Source organism: Mustela putorius, unplaced genomic scaffold (genome assembly GCF_011764305.1).
Source record: "Mustela putorius furo isolate JIRA1106 unplaced genomic scaffold, ASM1176430v1.1 tig00000129_pilon_pilon_pilon, whole genome shotgun sequence".
Lineage (NCBI taxonomy): Eukaryota > Metazoa > Chordata > Mammalia > Carnivora > Mustelidae > Mustela > Mustela putorius.
The window spans coordinates 35,976,667-35,995,255 of NW_025421290.1; the positions used below are offsets into that span (position 1 = coordinate 35,976,667).

At 39.6% G+C, this 18,589-nt stretch overlaps 1 protein-coding gene across 1 annotated transcript in view; it reads left to right on the forward strand.

Moving 5' to 3' along the window:
* The first annotated feature begins 2,471 nt into the window (after positions 1-2,471).
* The window catches only part of SNW1 (SNW domain containing 1), a 35,074-nt gene continuing 18,956 nt past the window's right edge, over positions 2,472-18,589 (forward strand). Inside the window, exons 1-3 of the mRNA XM_004739159.3 lie at positions 2,472-2,577; positions 7,684-7,837; positions 12,409-12,570. Of these exons, the coding sequence (XP_004739216.1) occupies positions 2,564-2,577; positions 7,684-7,837; positions 12,409-12,570 (330 nt within the window). The 5' untranslated portion in view covers positions 2,472-2,563. The remainder of the gene's footprint in view (positions 2,578-7,683; positions 7,838-12,408; positions 12,571-18,589) is intronic.

An 18,589-nucleotide genomic window follows, 5' to 3' on the forward strand; every position in this document is an offset into this window, starting at 1 on the left:
CTCTAATTTCTCTGACAAAAACCCTTGGGGATATCCTTGATTATTCTCTTTCATACTTCACATCAATTCTATCATTAAAATTTGTTAGTTCTACCTTCAAAATGGATCCAGATTCCAATCTCTTCTTACTACCTCTAATACTACCTCCCTCCCTAAACCATCAGCATCTATCCCCTGAATTACCACAAAAACCACCCAGCTGGTTTCCTTCTTTCCTTCCTTCCTTCTTGGAGTCCATTTTCAACACAGCAGTCACAAGGATCTTTTTAAAACAAATCAGATCGTGTGTCTTCTCTGTTCAAAATCTCCAGTGTGATTTCTATATACTACCAAACAGTGATCTCCAATATATAACAATAAGTGGGACGCCTGGGTGGCTCAGTGGTTAAGCCTTTGCCTTCAGCTCAGGTCATGATCTCAGAGTCCTAGGATCGAGCCCAATGTCAGGCTCTCTGCTCAGCAGGGAGCCTGCTTGCCCCTCTCTCTCTGCCTGCCTCTCTGCCTACTTGTGATCTCTGTCAAATAAATAAATAAATAAAATCTTTTAAAAATTAAAAATAAATAAAAGATATCATAATAAGTGAAAAAAGGAGGGTGAAGAGAAGTGTGTACAGTATCTACCATTTGTCTAGGAAAGAGAAGCATACAAATATATATGTATTTGTGTATATTTTTAAGTGAAAGAATAAACCATAAAAATTTTTTTAAAGATTATCTATAAGGAGAGGAAGGGGAAATGACAGAAGGGTCAGGGAAAGAATCTAGACTTCCTTAAATGTACTATCTGTTTGGTAAATTTTGGCTTTGAAACCATGAAACTGTTTCACAAAACAACTTTTTTTAAAGCAATGTCTAAGAATTCAAAGGAAAAAGAAATAAACCTGACCAGCAAATTAGTGGCATTATCCCACAGAGAGGAACTATTCCAAGTCACTGTATTTATTTATTTTTTAAAAATCTCTTTATCCAACGTGGGGCTCAGACTTACAATCCTGAGATCAAGAGCTGAATGCTCTACCAACTGAGCCAATCAGGTGCACCTCTCCCTAAGTCACTTTAGAGCAGTGCAATTTGACTATATACGCCTAAAGAAATATACTCTAAGGGCAAAAAGAATTGCCAAAAAAAAAAGAAAAGCAGAAACTATTATCATTAAGCATATGTTTAGTAATCATTTCAGTAATGTTATTCTGAAAGATTTTATATATACAGTAGGATAAAGCAATTATATTAATTAATTATGATAATTAATAGTTATTTCCATATGTAATTATGTTAAAGTCATTAGGTACCAAGATTTTCAGAAGAGATATGTATATAAAATCAAAGTTAAGTAAAGTCTGTGTAATCCTAAATTTGCATTGAAAATACTAATATAAATTCATGATGCATTTTCTAAAAAAATGTGTGTAAATCTAAATTTTTTAGATCTGTAGTCCAAAAAAGGCTTACAAACAATAATCAACACAATAACAATAAACATTTGTAGCATCCAAATCGTTTTCTTTAAATATCCCTTTCCCACTTAAAGGAGTGCTCCTTGGAGAAATGACTGATTCCAAGTCTGGAGTAGAAACAATACGAGATGAACCTACAACATCTTGTCACCAGAAATTGAGTCATCCTGGGTAGGGGATGCTGCTTCTGCTGCTCAAAGTAGTGTGGTTGGTTTGTGAACATTCCAAGAGCTGTACACTTACAGTGTATGCACCTTTCCGTATGTGTGCTACACTGCAACTAAAAGTTTGTATCTACGCTTTATCATGGAACATGTCAAATGTGTTAGTGTGACGAATTATCCACACAATGGATAATCTCCCCATTATGTAGCTTCAACAGTGATCAAAACCAGCTGTTCTCTTTTCGTCTACCCACTTCCCTGTCTCCAGGATTTATAAGCAGATTTCATTTATCCTACCAGTTCATCAGAGATTATGCTTAACCCATAAGCTATGTAAAACACATAATATAAAACACGTACATACATAAAAACAAAACATAATACCCAGAAGTGTTGTAAAGGTAACTTACCCAGATCACACAATACCTCCCCAGGAGAGAGTTTTGGGGGTGGGTTGTGGAGTTAGGGGACAGCGTTTAAAGAAAAGTTTCGAGTGTGAATGTTTTTAGAGCGTTCCCAAACTCTCCATTCGACAGTCTCACGATTTCCTGTTGTTTTAAAACCCAGTCACCCTTTTATTTAACGTTGTTCTTCCCGATTCTCTTGGACTGGAGATCCCTACAATCCGGGAATGAGACTGAGTGGGGAATAAAATAAGCATCTTAAAAGGCATCTCACCTTCGTTATTTTGCCTAGGGAACGCCCTATTTTGTCACACTATACGAGGGATGCATCTGCCTTTCTTAACTGAACCCTTATCTCATAACCGCTCAGTCTGATGAAAACAGAATCGAAGCGTACTCTTGTCCAAAGAACTACAAATCCCAGAAGGCCTTTCGGCCGAGGCGCCTGCGCATCGCGGACTTCTTCCTTTCCCCTCCTCATCAAGGGGAAAGACCCGCCCCGCGGTGCTGTCGCTCGCGCTGGAAGAAGCGGAAGAAGATGGCGCTCACCAGGTGGGTTGTTGATGGGGGTCCTCGATACGGAAGGGTCTGGGAGCACCCACTTTTTTCATTTCTCTGCCCACTGTCTCCGGGCACTGACCTGGCTCGGGACACAGAGCAACGTGGGCCGCGACTACGGCTAGGCACTCCTGCCGGCCTCCGGGGCGACTAGGCCTCACCGAAGCTGGGGTCTTTCCTGAGCTGTTTCCCGGGTTGAGTTCGTTCTCTCACTAGGGCCGAAAGCCTCGGCGTGGTGAATAGTCCTCCTGCCTCAGATGCCAAGGAGCCGCACGTGGTTTTCGCTGGAGCATCATGGGGTTGTGGAGAGCGCTCCGTCCGGTCCACGGCTCAGGCGGACACGGCGGGGGTGTGGAGGGCAGTGGTTTATTTGGGCGAAGTGAAGCGGCGGGAGCCGACTGCCCGGCTTACCGCCGAGTGTCTGCCGAACTCTCGCCTGTGCCCCGGAACAAGGATTCCTGACAAAGGCGGCGGGGAGGGGGGCGCACTGAACAGAGATCTTTAAATTAGTCGCGGTGGTGACCACTATCTACTAATGCGCCGCTGCTCCCTACTTTAACTTTGGACCTTAGAATTTCTTCCGTAGATAGAACCACTTCAGATTTTTGCTGTTCCCAGTTGCCTTGGTAACCGCATGTAAAGTGGTCCCCGCCTTTGAGAAAAAGATGTTTAACTGGGAGATCCCGAAGGGTTACGTAACTCCTACTAGTCCGCGACCTTGTTGCCCCATCTAAGTAGAAAAACTTTACCAGCGAATGCAAGCAGGAAAAGTTGAGTTGTCAGGGGTGGTTGTAAAGAAAGTAATCGTTTTAGGACATGAGCTTGAGCTCCCTAAACACGCTTGATTCTCTTCACACTTGTGTTTCCTGGCTGATGACAGTTATGAGTCCCACAAAATGTTTAATTCAGAAAAGTCTTGGGGGAATTCATTTTGGGTGCCTTGCTCAATCCTAGGGATTGTGTGTATACAAAAAAAAGAAATCCAACAGTCTTTGCAGGGAAGATGGGGTACAAGGCATACAGATATGAAATAAAGAATAGCACAGAATACTCACAGTGTAATACTAAGCTTAAGTGCAAAAGAATTAGATTAGATCAATTGAATGGCTGGGGCAGCTGGGTGGCTAAGTTGGTTATGCATCTGCCTTCGGCTCTGGTCCTGGGATTGAGGTTGGGCTCCCTGTTTAAGTGGAGGGTCTGTTTCTCCCGCTCCCTCTGCCTCTCTCTCTTCCTCTCTCTCAAATAAATAAAATCTTTTAGAAAACTAAGTTGAATGGACTAGGGAGGTTGCTTTAGTAAATGTTACAAGCAGCAAGCATTTGAGTGCAAAAATTACCAGAGTTAAGAGGAAAGGTATTGTGGAAAAGGTGGAATTTGAAAAGGACACGGGAAAAATAACAGAGATGTTGTGGGTATTGTGTGCTTAAAATTGCAGTGGCAGAGTGCAGCGTTTAAATGACTACCCTTGGGAACGACATAGTTTTCTGATTTCGTTGAGTTCTGGTTGATTTGATTCCAAGTGAAATGTTACTTATCTCTAAGATCTACCAAGGATTAGTTAACAGCAGGGACTTGACATACTGATGTGTTACAGTACTGGTGTCACCAGTTATTGTTACAAAAGATTTAAAGTCATACTGATTTAGGTCTCTAAATTCAAGTGTATTTGGGGGTTATTATATATCTAATTATATCACCTGCGTTTAATATGCTTTATTTGGTGAAGGGGAAAGGGTAGACTAAGATGCCTCAGCAGTGGCCCTGTTGGTGTTTTGGACTGGATAATTCATTCTGGAATGGGGCTGTCCTATGTATAGTAAGATATTTAGCAGCATCTTTGGCCTCTATCCATTAGATGCCAGTGGCAGCCCCACCCCCACCCCCTTTCCATTCTCTATCACCAAGTCTTGACAATCATAAAGTTTCCAGAAGTTGTCAAATACCTACATTGTAGTTATTTTACCCCCCAGCTGAGATCCACTGAGGTAGACTTTCTGCTTGCGTGTATAGCCTACAGCCCACTGTGTACTCCTTGCCCCAACCCTGCACCACAGGAATGTGCCTCTTTGTGGGAATATCATCCTTTACAAGGAACAGCACAGTTAAGACCCTCTGGAAGGCTAGAGTATGTTCAGACCCTAATCCAGGCCAAATTACCTGTTTATTGGATTGTCTGAACTCTTTGCTTTTGTCGGCTGCCTACCTTTTGATCATACTAGTAACCAGTTCTTCCAGCAGAACGTAAAGAAAAGAGAAAATAAGTGAATACTTGGGCTTCTTTGTAACCGTCTTTGTATCCCTCCTATGTATTTGGATATATGCAGTGTACTGAATATAACTGTGATAGAAGCTCAGAACTTTTGACTCCATTCATCCATCCATTCATTCGTCATTCAGTTAGTATTTGTCCAACGTCTACCATGTGCCAAACACTATTCTAGTGCTGGTTTTACAGTATTAAATCAGTCAAGCAAACTCCTTTATTTTCAAAGAGCTTAGATTTTAGGAGACAGACTATATATATAGGTGTGTGTGTGTGTAAACAAATCAATAATACAATTTCAAGGCACCTGGGTGCCTCAGTCAGTTAAGTGGCTGCCTTCTGTTCAGGTCATTATCCCAGGGTCCTAGGATTGAGTCCCGCATCAGGCTCCTTGCACAGATAGAAGCCTGCTTCTCCCTCTGCCTGCCACTCCCCTCCTTGTGGTTTTTTTCTCTCTCTTCCTGACAAATAAATAAATAAAATCTTAAAACAAACAAACAAACAAACCAACCACGATTTCAGATAGTAATTACTAGGAATAAGGTAAAGATAAAAGGACAGAGTGACTGGAATGTGTGGGGTGGAGTACTGTTTTGGATGAGGTGGTCAGAAAACAGCTGGGGGCAGGTATAATTGAGAAGAGACATGAATACCAAGAAGGAAAGACTAAAAGATCTAGGATGGGGGCCCCTGGCTGGCTTAGTCAGTAGAGCACGTGAGTGTTGATCTTGGGGTTGTAAGTTCAAGCCCCATATTGGGTTTAGAGATTACTCATTAAAATCTTTAAAAATGACTGAATGAACAAGATGGGATTGGGACAGGGAAGAACCATAAGAGACTCCTAATCTCACAAAGCAAACTGAGGGTTGCTGGGGCTGGGGGGTAGGGAGAGGGTGGTTAGGTTATGGACATTGGGGAGGGTATTTGCTATGATAAATGCTGTCAAATGTGTAAGCCTGATGATTCACAGACCTGTACCCCTAGGGCAAATAATACATTACATGTTAATAAAAATAATTTTTTAAAAATAATACATAAAATGAATGATTGAATGAACTGGGGAAAAGTTCATTAAAAAGTTATATAAAAGCAATATAGGAAAGAATGTTCTTTTTAAAAAATATTGTATTTATTTATGTGACAGAGAGAGCACAAGCAGGCAGAGCGGCAGGCAGAGGGAAAGGGAGAAGCAGGCTCTCCACTGAGCAGGGAGCCTGATGCAGGGCTCAATCCGAGGACCCTAGGATCATGACCTGAGCCAAAGGCAACAGCTTAACTGACTGAGCCACCCAGTCACCCCAGGAAAGAATGTTCTTAAATAAATAGAATATTTTATGGCAGATGCAAGAGCAAATGTGAAGATCTTGAGATGGTTGAAGGCCATTGTAGTGACACAAAGATGGTGAATGCAAAGGGTAGCATGAATTTAGTTCTCCTACAAGCATTTAAGCAGCCCTTGCTGTGAGCTAGACAATGCCTGGAGAGTTAGGTCCTGCAAGTGGCTCAGTCTAGTGAGAAAAAGAAGGGTAAATGAATAGATGATTCTGATAGAGTAAGGTGGATGTTTTAGTAGTGGTACGTAGGGAGTCTTGTAGGAGCATGGGTGGGGGCAACTAACCCAAGTTGGGGGAGCTCTGAATAATCAAATATGTATTGAACGGTATTTAGACACTGTGCCAAGGGGTTCATAGATTTTCTCATTTAGTACTTAGAGCAACTCTGTGAGGTAGGTAGTCTTTCGATCTGTCTCTATAGATTAGAGACAGGTTCAGAGAGGTAGGTAACTTATTTGGGTTACTACCTGGCATAGGTAGGATTTGAACTCTGGGCTCTTAACCATCACAGTACTCAACTCTAGATCGGATTAGATCCCTCTTATATATGTTGTCACTAGCACTTTGTACTTTTCCTTCATCATTTAATAGAATTTGTAATTACGGATTTGTATGAGGGATTGTCTCTCCTCTACAAAACTGAAACCCGTCTTTCTCAGTTTATAGTCTCATTGCCTACCTAGCATAGTACCTGCACCCAGCTGATCAATATTTTGAATAAATAAGTTCTGTTGTTTACTCAGATACGCTTACTAGCCAAGAATCACGAAGAAACCTTAACTTTCCCATTAAATGTATTCATTTATTGGGATCCTTTTATGGTACTTTGGGGTATCGCTAATAATATTTATCATACTACAAAGTTGCAAAGAATTGTTTGATAGAAAGGCTACTTTGATTAAAGAATAACAAACTACATCTTTAGAATTTCTGCTTTGAATCTTTGACCTCTTAACTGTTAAATTGCCTTCTAAACTAGATACTTTTGGGAAAACACACTTAAATATGCAACTTGTATTTTCCTTTATCCATCTCTTTGTTACATTCAGTGCTGATCCTTATTTTTTTTGTATTGACACTAAAATGTTAAAAGTAAGAAGCTTAAAAGTAAACCAGTTAAAAATAAGGACTCTGAAAATAGTAAAGACACTAAGGCAACCATATACTGGGGAGTTATCCCTTGGGTAATTGAGGATGCTTCCTTGCTTGTTATAGGAAAGGAAATGTCAAAGTATACTCAGTAGTTTATCTGTTACATGAATTATCTATTAATTCTTTTATTCTGGGCACCTAGTCAAACATTTTTTATTGTATGTCTCCGATACTTATTTCTTACCAGACAAAATAAAATGACTGATATTTCATACTGCCATAAATCATTGAAATGTTTGACCTTCTGCTCAAGGGAAAAGGTATTATGGTAAAAGTCTCTGATGGCCAAATTACAATGATCAAATGTAAGAATTTTTTTTTAATTCTGACTTTTATCATCTTTGCTTATAGCTTTTTACCTGCACCTACTCAGCTATCTCAGGACCAGCTTGAGGCTGAAGAAAAGGCAAGATCCCAGAGATCACGACAGACCTCACTGGTCTCCTCCCGAAGAGAACCTCCCCCGTACGGGTACCGGAAGGGCTGGATACCTCGGTTATTAGAGGTAAGTAATTGTGCTGACCCTTGTAGAATAAATTTAAACCCTAGAACTTCTGCATATGAATGCCAGTATGCTAGAAATCCTGGTTGTGAGTTCGTAAGACATATACTCCCCTTAGGGCATTGATCTTTTTCTTCTTGCTTATTATCACTGCTTTGTGATCACAAGATTATTGTACCTGCTTATGTGTCTTCTTATGTCCAACTATTAAACTTGTACAAAAGAAACTAACATATCCTCTATAAATACAGCAATTACCGCATATGGAAAATAATGGGAGGAGAAAAGGGAAGAACACATTTATGTTCAGGTGCCTTTCCCTCCCTTCTCCTTGAATGCACAATGCTACTTAACCCTGCAGAGACAGCCTTCCTCTGGGGAAAACTCCAGCAGCATATCTTTTTCTGATTTCCTTCTCATTAAATATAGTGGCAAAAGCACTGGCAAGAAGCTTAAAAGAATAAATTAAAATAAGTGTTTTGCGTCATACCTATGCTGCTTACTATTTGTGGATCCTGGGCAGATCCTGACCTCTCTTCATCTGTTTTCTTGTCTTCAGTTTGAGAATGTTTATATAGGTCTAATATATGGATTAGATACATTTTTAAGAAGGTATAAGAGAATTTGATGGTTGGTTTGGAGGCAGTGAGGGAGAAAGAAGAAAATTGGAAAAATCTTTTTAAATCTCTAGCTTGTTCCCAGAAAACAAACTTCTTTGGCAGTACCTGTCCTCTCAGTTACTCTTTATACTGTACTGCTGTTCAGTACTTATTCCTTTCCCTGATTCCAGGGCAGAATTCCCATGCTTGACCACCGTTTTCATTCAGGAAGAGAAGCAAATATTTGAGACTTAACTATTTTGCTTCCCCAAGACCACGTCCTCTTTGATCAAGCCTTTTTCTTCTCCATCTCTCAATATTCCTTCTGACTCCTGCAAATTTTCTCCCTCCACTTCCCAAGGAATGTCCCTGCCCTATTAAAATTCTCTGTTCTTGGGACGCCTGGGTGGCTCAGTGGTTTAAGCTGCTGCCTTCGGCTCAGGTCATGATCTCAGGGTCCTGGGATCAGGTCCCGCATCGGGCTCTCTGCTCAGCAGGGAGCCTGCTTCCCCCTCTCTCTCTCACTGCCTCCCTCTCCATCTACTTGTGATTTCTCTCTGTCAAATAAATAAATAAAATCTTTAAAAATAAAATAAAATTCTCTGTTCTTATACCATTCATTTTTATACCCACATATTTTCATTTTATGAAATTTGTTACATTCTATCCTTTCATGGTTGTGATTTTTACCTAACAAATGTGGAAGGCATGAGCCCTTACCTTTTTTTGTATGTCTCCAAGGGGTGATCCTGGTAAACTAAGTATTCATTGGACTGAAATTTGTTTCTTTGCACCCAACAAGATGCCATCTGTATTCTCAGTCTCTCCCATGTTTAGCATCCCTCCCTACCTACCAGAACACGCTAGAGCCTTGAAGACAAACTCCCAATGAGATCATGTCTTCTAAAAAAATGTCCTTGTTTATTTTTCCTCAGCTCTCTAGACCTTATTAATTCTAATGTGTGAAGGCCAGCCTTACTAAAATTACTATGAGATTGTTGTTACTGCTTTTGTTTTCACTGATGGTGTAATTTGTGAGAAGCAGGACAAAATAAAAGATTATCAAGGAGGTTATAATGCCCTCTTATCTGGGGCAAAAAGGTAGTGATTAGCATTATCACATCATCAGAGAAGGATAGTGGTCTCTTTGGAGGGATGCTGGATATTCTTTGTTTGCCTCTCAACAGATCATAGGGCAGGGGTGGCAGGCATCATTTTACATACAACAGAAATCTCATCCTTATTTCCATTTCAGCATTATGACATTCAGGGACTATTAACTTTTTAAAATCTTACTTGACGAAAGGTTTCATCTATCCTGGTGGAACAGAACAGCTTATTTGAAAATCAAACCAAAATGGCCAGCTAATCTGGAAATACTGTGAATGCTTTTGTAGGGGAGTGAACGTTCTGTGGGGAGAGCATTTTGTTCTAGTTTTCAAAGTAAAAGCTATGATTTTCTGGCAAGCTTAATGACTGCATAATGCCACATCCACAGTTCTGAAGTGCTTATTATAGTTCAAGAACCCCAGCAAATCTGAGCATGTGTCACAGTGATGGCCTTGGTACAGGTAGCACCTTTCTTGGGAATGCTGTAACAGTTTTCTGCCCAGTTTATAAGAAAATGTCTCTCTTAGCTTTATTGTTTATTTGTTTTTAAAAATGTCAGAATTTTTCTTCAGCAGGTCAGCATATTGTACCTAGGAAATCACATATTCAAGATCTAATGGAATATTTCTTGAAGGAGAAGCTCTTATAAAAATTGTTATTTTGGGGGCACCTGGCTGGTCTGTTGGTTAAGCATCTGCCTTTGGCTCAGGTCACGATCCCAAGGTCCTGGGATTAAGCCCTGCATCAGGCTCCTTGCTCAGTGGGGAGCCTGCTTCTCCCTCTCCCTCTGTCTTCCTCCCCCCCACTTGTGTTCTCTCTCACTGTGTCAAATAAATAAAATCTTTTTTTTTTAAGTTGTTATTTTCATACGGTCTTTTTGATTTTTTTTTTTTGTCAAACCTCCTCTAAGTGTTTGATTTTAATATTTTTTCCTATCTTGTTGTATGTAAGTGATGAATCCCTGAGTAATACTCCTGAAAGTAGTATTGCACTGTATGTTAACTAGCTGGAATTTAAATAAAAATTTTTAAAAATATTTTTTCTATCATTTTTTAATAGTATGACTTGACCATTTTTGAACTAAAAGAAGGGAATTTTAGTTCAGTAGAAAATACAAAGTTTTTTGGAGTCATAAGATCTGAGTTCAGGTCCTGCATATGCTAGCTATGACATCTTGGGAAAATCACTAACTTTGTTAAACTTGAATTTTTTCCATGTGAAAATATGACGTGTTGAAGAAACACAAGAATTAAATGAGTGTAGGTGTGCCTGGGTGGCTCAGACCTTAAGTATCTACCTTTGGCTCAAGGCATGATCCCAGAGTCCTGGGATCGAACCCCGGCATCAGGCTCCCTGCTAGGCGGGAAGCCCGATTCTCCCTCTTCCACTCCCCTTACTTGTGTTCCCTCTCTTGCTGTGTCTCTCTCTGTCAAATAAATAAATAAAATCTTTAAAAAAAAAAAAAAAAGAAGAGGGTGCCTGGGCGATCAGAGGGTTAAGCCTCTGCCTTCGGCTTGGGTCATGATCTCAGAGTCCTGGGATCGAGGCCTGCATCAGGCTGTCTGTTCAGCGGGGAGCCTGCTTCCCCTTTCTCTCTACCTGCCTCTCTGCCTACTAGTGATCTCTCTCTCTCTGTGTCAAATAAATAAAAATCTTAAGAAAAAAAAAAGATTTTAAAAAAAGAATTAAAGGAGTGTGGATTATATTTTGTATATTGTAATAAGGTCCTAAGCAAATATTACTAAATTTAATAAAATTATTTAAAAATTATATTTACTATTTCTTTGCTTATTTGATGAGCTACCTTTTTTTGTAATGCTAAACTTCATCAAAAGGCTTTACTTTGGGATGCCTGGGGGCTCAGTTGTTTAAGCATCTGCCTTCAGCTCAGGTCATAATCCCAGGGTCCCAGGATAGAGTCCCACATCAGGCTCCCTACTCTACGGGAGCCTGCTTCTCCCTCTGCCTTGGCCTCTCTTTCTGTCTCTGTCACTGTCTCTTATGAATAAATTTTTTTAAAAAGTCTTTAAAAACAAAAACAGGCTTTACTTAGCTTGTTCTACTTTAGAAGTCTTTGCCCTGTCTTCTAAATAATTATATACAATCACATTAGAAATGTGGTGAACTCATTTCTGGGGCTTTCCTATTCTCTTTATTTGCTTCTCATGGAACACGAATCAATCTGATATTAAAATCTGATTCAAAAAAAAAATTCTTTACGTTCCTGTGCTAGTGTAACTTCAGTGGTTACTAAGAAAATTACATATACTAAAACTAAAAATCTTTTCCTTGTCCTAAACACTCTGCTTAGTTTCTTAATTATGTAAATATGTAAAAATCCAGATTTGTTGCCATGGTTTAGAAACCCCTTTCATGATCTGGTGATTTTTCTACCCATGCAAGCTTATCACCTGTGTGTCTTCTCCTCTGTCCACAGCAGGCTTCAGCCCCACATTGGGACTTCTTTCCTAGAACATTCCAAGTTCATTCTTGCAGCAAGGCCTTCACGCTATTTGCTCTGCCTAGAAAGTGCTTCCCTTAAATCTTCTCATGCCTGATTCTCGTTATTCAGGCTATACCTCACGTTACTTCTTCACAAAGGCCATCCCTACTGCCCTATTGAAAGTAGCCTGTCTTTGCAGTCCCATTATATTTTCAAAGCATTTTCACGAGCGAAAGATTAGGCTTTTTATAAAAATCTTTGCCCACTAGAATATATAACGTACAAGACCAAGGACCTCTGTTTTCTTTATTGCTATATCTCTCGCATCTAGCATAACAACGTCTCAATGATTGTTGAGTGAATGAATGTATCTTGAATCTGAAATTACAATTAAATATTCTTCTTTTCTTTTTAATATATAGGATTTTGGAGATGGAGGTGCTTTTCCAGAGATCCATGTGGCCCAGTATCCGCTGGATATGGGGCGAAAGAAAAAAATGTCAAATGCACTGGCCATTCAAGTGGATGCTGAAGGAAAAATTAAATATGATGCAATTGCTCGGCAAGGACAGTCAAAAGACAAGGTAATCCTCTCAATGATAGATATTTTTTGAAGAGGTTTTTTTGTTTGTTTTTGTTTTATACTGTATAAATGATACATATCTGGCCAATTCGTTTTATAAAAATTAGCAATGAGGGGCACCTGGGTGGCTCAGTTGGTTAAGCTTGATTTCTGCTTAGGTCATGATCTCAGGGTCCTGGGATCAAGCCCCGTGTCGGGCTCCACCCTCAGTGGGGAGTCTGCTTGAGGATGCTCGCTCTCTTTCTCTCCCTCCTCTTCTGCCCCTCCCCTTGCTCATGCATTCTCATACTCTCTCACAATTAAAAAAAAAAAAAGTAGCAATGAAATATACTTAGGCTAACTGAAGATAGGACTTCATAACAATATGAACAATATATTATAGCAATATATTGCAGTTGTAATATATTAAAGCAATGACTTTAATGACTCCCAAATTGATGAAAACATATGTATTTAACATTTTAAAAGCAATTTGAAATTGTTAAATTTTAATTGTTTAAAGCTCTTTTATAGTATTTTTTTTTTTTTAAGATTTTATTTATTTATTTGAGAGAGAGACAGTGAGAGAGAGCATGAGTGAGGAGAAGGTCAGAGAGCGAAACAGACTCCCCATGGAGCTGGGAGCCCGATGTGGGACTCGATCCCGGGACTCCGGGATCATGACCTGAGCCGAAGGCAGTCGTCCAACCAACTGAGCCACCCAGGCATCCCAAGCTCTTTTATAGTATTAACATATTTTAAATACTAGAAATTTGTTCAAAATCTACAGTTCCAGCCCCCGCAAAAAAGTGAAAATTTAGATTTTGTGTATAGTCTTCTGATTCTTTCTCGTGTACTTACAAAGTACTTACATAGATATCTGATTATTTTAAGAGTTCATTTGAATTACACTAACTTTTTTCTCCCTTAAGTATGAAACTGGCACTTGCTATCTAGATTTATGATGGCCCTGCTTACAAAGTAATCCAAAGACCAAAAATAAAATTTACTTAAAATAATCTCATCACAGAGCAGCTATACTCAGAGCCAAGGAACTGTTTTTAAGAAGACCTAGTTTTTTCCCTTGTAAATAAGTGCTCCACATAAAGGTAGAGATCTCTTTAGAATTGAATATATTGGGAAAGAATAGTTGAGAACCTTCAGTACCTGCCCTTTGTCTCACTGTCCTAGAAACATTTTCATTTTACCTTCTAAAGTTACACTGATGACAATCCATCCTCTGCTCCTGCGTCAAGAACTCCTGAGTTCTTAGGGAAAACAGTTACACTGTCATGCACATCTGTGTCTTGGGTCTCAGCTGGGCTCCCTTGGTGTTCCTCCAAGCTCTAACTCTTTCTCTCCATTGCTTAGCTTAACAGGTGACTAGATGACATCTATTTGCATACAAAGACTATTGGAAGAAAATTGTCTGCTTTCTTTATCCCGCACACAGCTTTCTCTTGATGTTTCCTTTTGTCTCTCTAAGAAAGCTCATGTATCTAAACCTGATCTTGCCAATTGTGCTCTCGTGTGTCCTGAATCTCATTCCTTAACCTCTCCTTTACAACTTCACTTTTTCTTATTCTTCTTAACCATGACTTTCATCTCCCTTCCTCTATTGGCTCCTTCCTGTGAGCTTTTATTTCTTTTTTTAAAAGATTTTATTTATTTATTTGACAGAGATCAGAGAGGCAGGCAGGGGTGGGGGGGAGCCTGATGCAGGGCTCTATCCCAGGACCCTGAGACCATGACCTGACCCAAAGGCAGAGGCTTAACTCACTGAGCCACCCAGGCGCCCCCTGTGAGCTTTTTAAATACGCTTGCTTTTCTTATCTCATCTTTTGTAAAAAAAATTTTTCCCTGACAACCCTCAGGACTCCCTTTCACTACCACCAAATTTCCACCTAGTTGCCTTCACTTTCCTTCAAGCTTTTTGCTTGTTGTTAACCTGTTCTACTTCTTCACTTTGTTTCATTCTTCATTTCACTGCAATAGAGCCTCATCTCAGCCAGTCTGCGGAGATAAACTCTGGCAAAAGTCTCTCAGACTTTGTTTCTCACAACGCCATCTTTTTGACTTATCTAATTTATTCCCTTGGCTAAAATTGCCACTTAGTTTGTTGACTGTTGGATCTATGTCTCCAGCCCAGTTTTCTCTCCTGGGCTCCAGGTCCTTATATCTTAGTGCCTGTGATGGCAGATCTATTAGATTTTCCCAAAGCACTGCTCATCAAACCCAATTAAGTGCATAATTTTCCACTTAATCTACCTTCTCTTATTCTCTGACTTAGCCACTGGCAGTGATATCTTCTGACTGACTATGCTAAAAGTCTGGGAGTTCTTTCTCCCCCATTATTTTATTGATTTTTTAAAAATACACTAATAATAAGTTCTTACTGTAGAAGGTATCAGCAGTACTTAAGTATGTATATACAGTTCTGCCTGCTTCTCCCACTTTACTTCACGGAGGTAAATACTGTTACTCTAATGATATCCATCCTTCCAGATCTTTGTTGTGGATTTAGACATTGATGTATACATATTCCCACTTCACATACACACACACAAACATCTTTTTTTTTTTTTTAACATGAATGAGGTTTTAATATTCATAACTTTCATAGACTTGCTTTTTTTACTTAATATGTTTTGAAGATTTTTTTTTTTAAGATTTTATTTGTTTATTTGACAGAGATCACAAGTAGGCAGAGAGAGAGGAGGAAGCAGGCTCCCTGCTGAGCAGAGAGCCCAATGCGGGGCTCCATCCCAGGACTCTGGGATCATGACCTGAGCTGAAGGCTTTAACCCACTGAGCCATCCAGGTGCCCCTGTTTTGAAGATTTTTATTAGTATATATAGGTCTGCTTATATATAAGTCTGTTTATTTTAGGGAGAAAGTGTGTTCACGTGTAGGGGAGGGGCAGAGGGACGGAGAGAATCTCAAGCATACTCAGCATTGAGCACAGAGCCTAACATGGTACTCAATATCATGACCTGAGCCAAAACCAAGAGTCAGAGGCTTAACCGCTGGGCCACCCAGGTACCCTGGTCTGTTTTATTTTTTAAAAATCTTTATAGAGGGGCACCTGGATGGCTCAGTGGGTTAAGCCTCTGCCTTTGGCTCAGGTCATGATCTCTGGGTCCTGGGATCAAGCCCTGCATTGTGCTCTCTGCTCAGCAGGGAGCCTGCTTCTCCCCCTCCCCTGCCTGCCTCTCTGCCTACTTGTGATCTCTCTCTCAAATAAATAAATAAATAAAATCTTTAAAAAAATAAAAAATAAATAAAAATCTATATAGAATTCCATGGTGTGCTTGGGTTTATATTTTTATTTTTAAGCACTGGTGGTTTCAAAGAAAAAAAAGCATTGGTTTCTAGTTCTTTAGTTTTCAGACAGTGCTTTTTGTAAGATCCATATACAAATACCTTTTGGACTTGAATATTTGTGTAAAATAGATTCTTAGTGGACTTACGGGGTCAAAGGATATTCAGATGTAAAATGTGACACATAAAGCTATGTGTTCTCTAAAAAGACTTTGCCGAACACATTCCATTTTATTTTGTTTATTTAGCTCTCCATCTGTTTAGTCACCATGATTTATCTTCTTAACACTTTTCAACTATGTACCCTTCTGTGCTACTTAATTCAGGCCCTTATCGTTTCTTGCTTTATTTACCACAGCAGAGTCTTAACCCATCTCCTTGGCATTTGTTTTGCCTGCCTAGGAAAACAAATTCATCTTTGTTTGTTTGGCCTTCTCTTTCTCTCTCCTCCACATACACACATGCACAAGTATGCACACTTAGAATCTTTCCATGACCTTAAGGGTAAACAGCCAATCTCCTTATGGCACACTTGACCACTTCCCTACCTTTCTAACCTAGTCTCAACTCCCATGACCAGAATACTGAAATCCAAAAGTCAAAAAGTCCAGTTTTAGCCATTCTGTTTATTTTCAGTACAAAGTAATCACCATTGTGAGTGGTTGTTAAAGAAGAAAAAACTTTCATGGTGCCTAGCTAGCTCAGTCAGTGGACTATGTGACTGTTGATCATGGGGTTATGAGTTCGAGCCCCCACATTGGATGTAGAGATATCTTAAAACTTTTTTTTAGTCTTTAAAAAAAGAAGAAGAAGAAAAAGCTTTCAGGCATTTTCTTTGAAGATCTGCTATGAGGAACTACTGGAAGCTCCCCTAATATGGCACATTCTCTCTTACCATGGGAACTTCCCATGGATGCCCTCCTGTGCATGGGAAAGCCCTCCCCATATTCTTTGATGAAATTCTACTGCTTTCAAACTGCAGCTCGCTCTTCACTGTTTCAGGGTACTCCTCCTAATCTTCCTTGGCTAAATAGGGTTTCCTTTCTTCCTCTTCTCTGTGTTTATCATAGCAGTCATCACCTTTTGCTTTACTTCACCACTATCTATGTCATTTGACTATAAGCTCTATGAAGACAGAAAATATATCTTCAGGATTCCTCTTTGTCACCTTTGTGCCTGATAGCTTGGCACACAGACATTTGTCAGTGATTCTTGGAGAAATAATAGCAGTTTTCATTGAATAGCAGAGCCAGTAGGGAAGCATAGTTCATTCCTGCGAAAGGAAGAAATAGGTCTCTATACAGCAGGACATACAATGTCTTTGTGCCATGGAGGCCTTCATTGGGCTTTAGCCGCCTTTGTTTTAACACATCTCTCATTCTTTGGAATAATCGCTATTCTTTATTGGTATGGACTGCCTCTCCTCTCATTGGTTGGGAGAAGGCAACACTTTAGGACAAAAGTTTGGTATTGACAGGTTGATAATTTTGAATGTCTACCATTTTAGCCCAATTTTGCATTAAATTTTAATATTGGAAACCACAAATTTTCTGATTCCCAGAGAATGTCTGAAAGGTTTTTTTTCTTTCTTTCTTTTCTTTCTCTAACAACCATGTATGTTGGTGATTATTTTGGTTTGAAAGTGGAATGGAGTTAGAGTGTTAAAAGTGTTAGAACTGTTATTTTTAGATTTCTGTATTCTGCCCAAAAAGGTCTCTAAAATAATGTTCCTTTGTACATGTTTGTCTGTAATGCAGCCATTACTGATGAATCCAGAACTAATATTCTATAGAGGTACCACTCAGAGGTTCAACCCTGACCCTAACCCTTATCCTTTTTTTTTTTTAATTAACATGTAATGTATTATTAGCCCCAGGGGTACAGGTCTGTGAATCGCCAGGTTTACACACTTCACAGCACTCACCATAGCACATACCCTCCCCAATGTCCATAACCCAACCCCTAACCCTAATCCTAATGGAGGAAGCTGTGCATGTGTCAGGACAGGACGTATATAGGAATTCTCTGTACCTTACTGTTAATTTTGCTGTGAACCTAAAACTCTAAAAACATAGTTTTTAAACACACACCCACACACAGTGAAGATTTTTTTTAACAGAATGAGCAAGGCACTGAATTAATTCAGGAGGAAGATAGAATAGAGTGGCTATTTGGATTGTTCTAACATTGTTCCTGGTAGATATGTTTCCTTGCTGGACTTTATGCCCTGGAATATACATTTGAGCTTCTTACACAGATTTAATAAATAAGTATTTTAATTTTTTAAAAAAGTGGATGGGTTAATGCATGAAATTTTTGAATGGATGTAATAATTCAACATTAACTGAGTACATGTTGGCAAATAGATAGGGAGGAGGGGACACTTCTTGATTGTTTGGTACTGACTTGAGCATTGTATAATGTTTAACATGACTGCCACTACCTATTAAATGCCTGTTGTGCCTTGGAGGTGGCAGCAATGCCCTATTTTAAAACCACTGATTTTCTGGGGCGCCTGGGTGGCTCAGTGGGTTAAGCCGCTGCCTTCGGCTCAGGTCATGATCTCAGAGTCCTGGGATCGAGTCCCGCATCGGGCTCTCTGCTCAGCGGAGAGCCTGCTTCCCTTTCTCTCTCTCTGCCTGCCTCTCCATCTACTTGTGATTTCTCTCTGTCAAATAAATAAATAAAATCTTTAAAAAAAAAAAACAAAACACTGATTT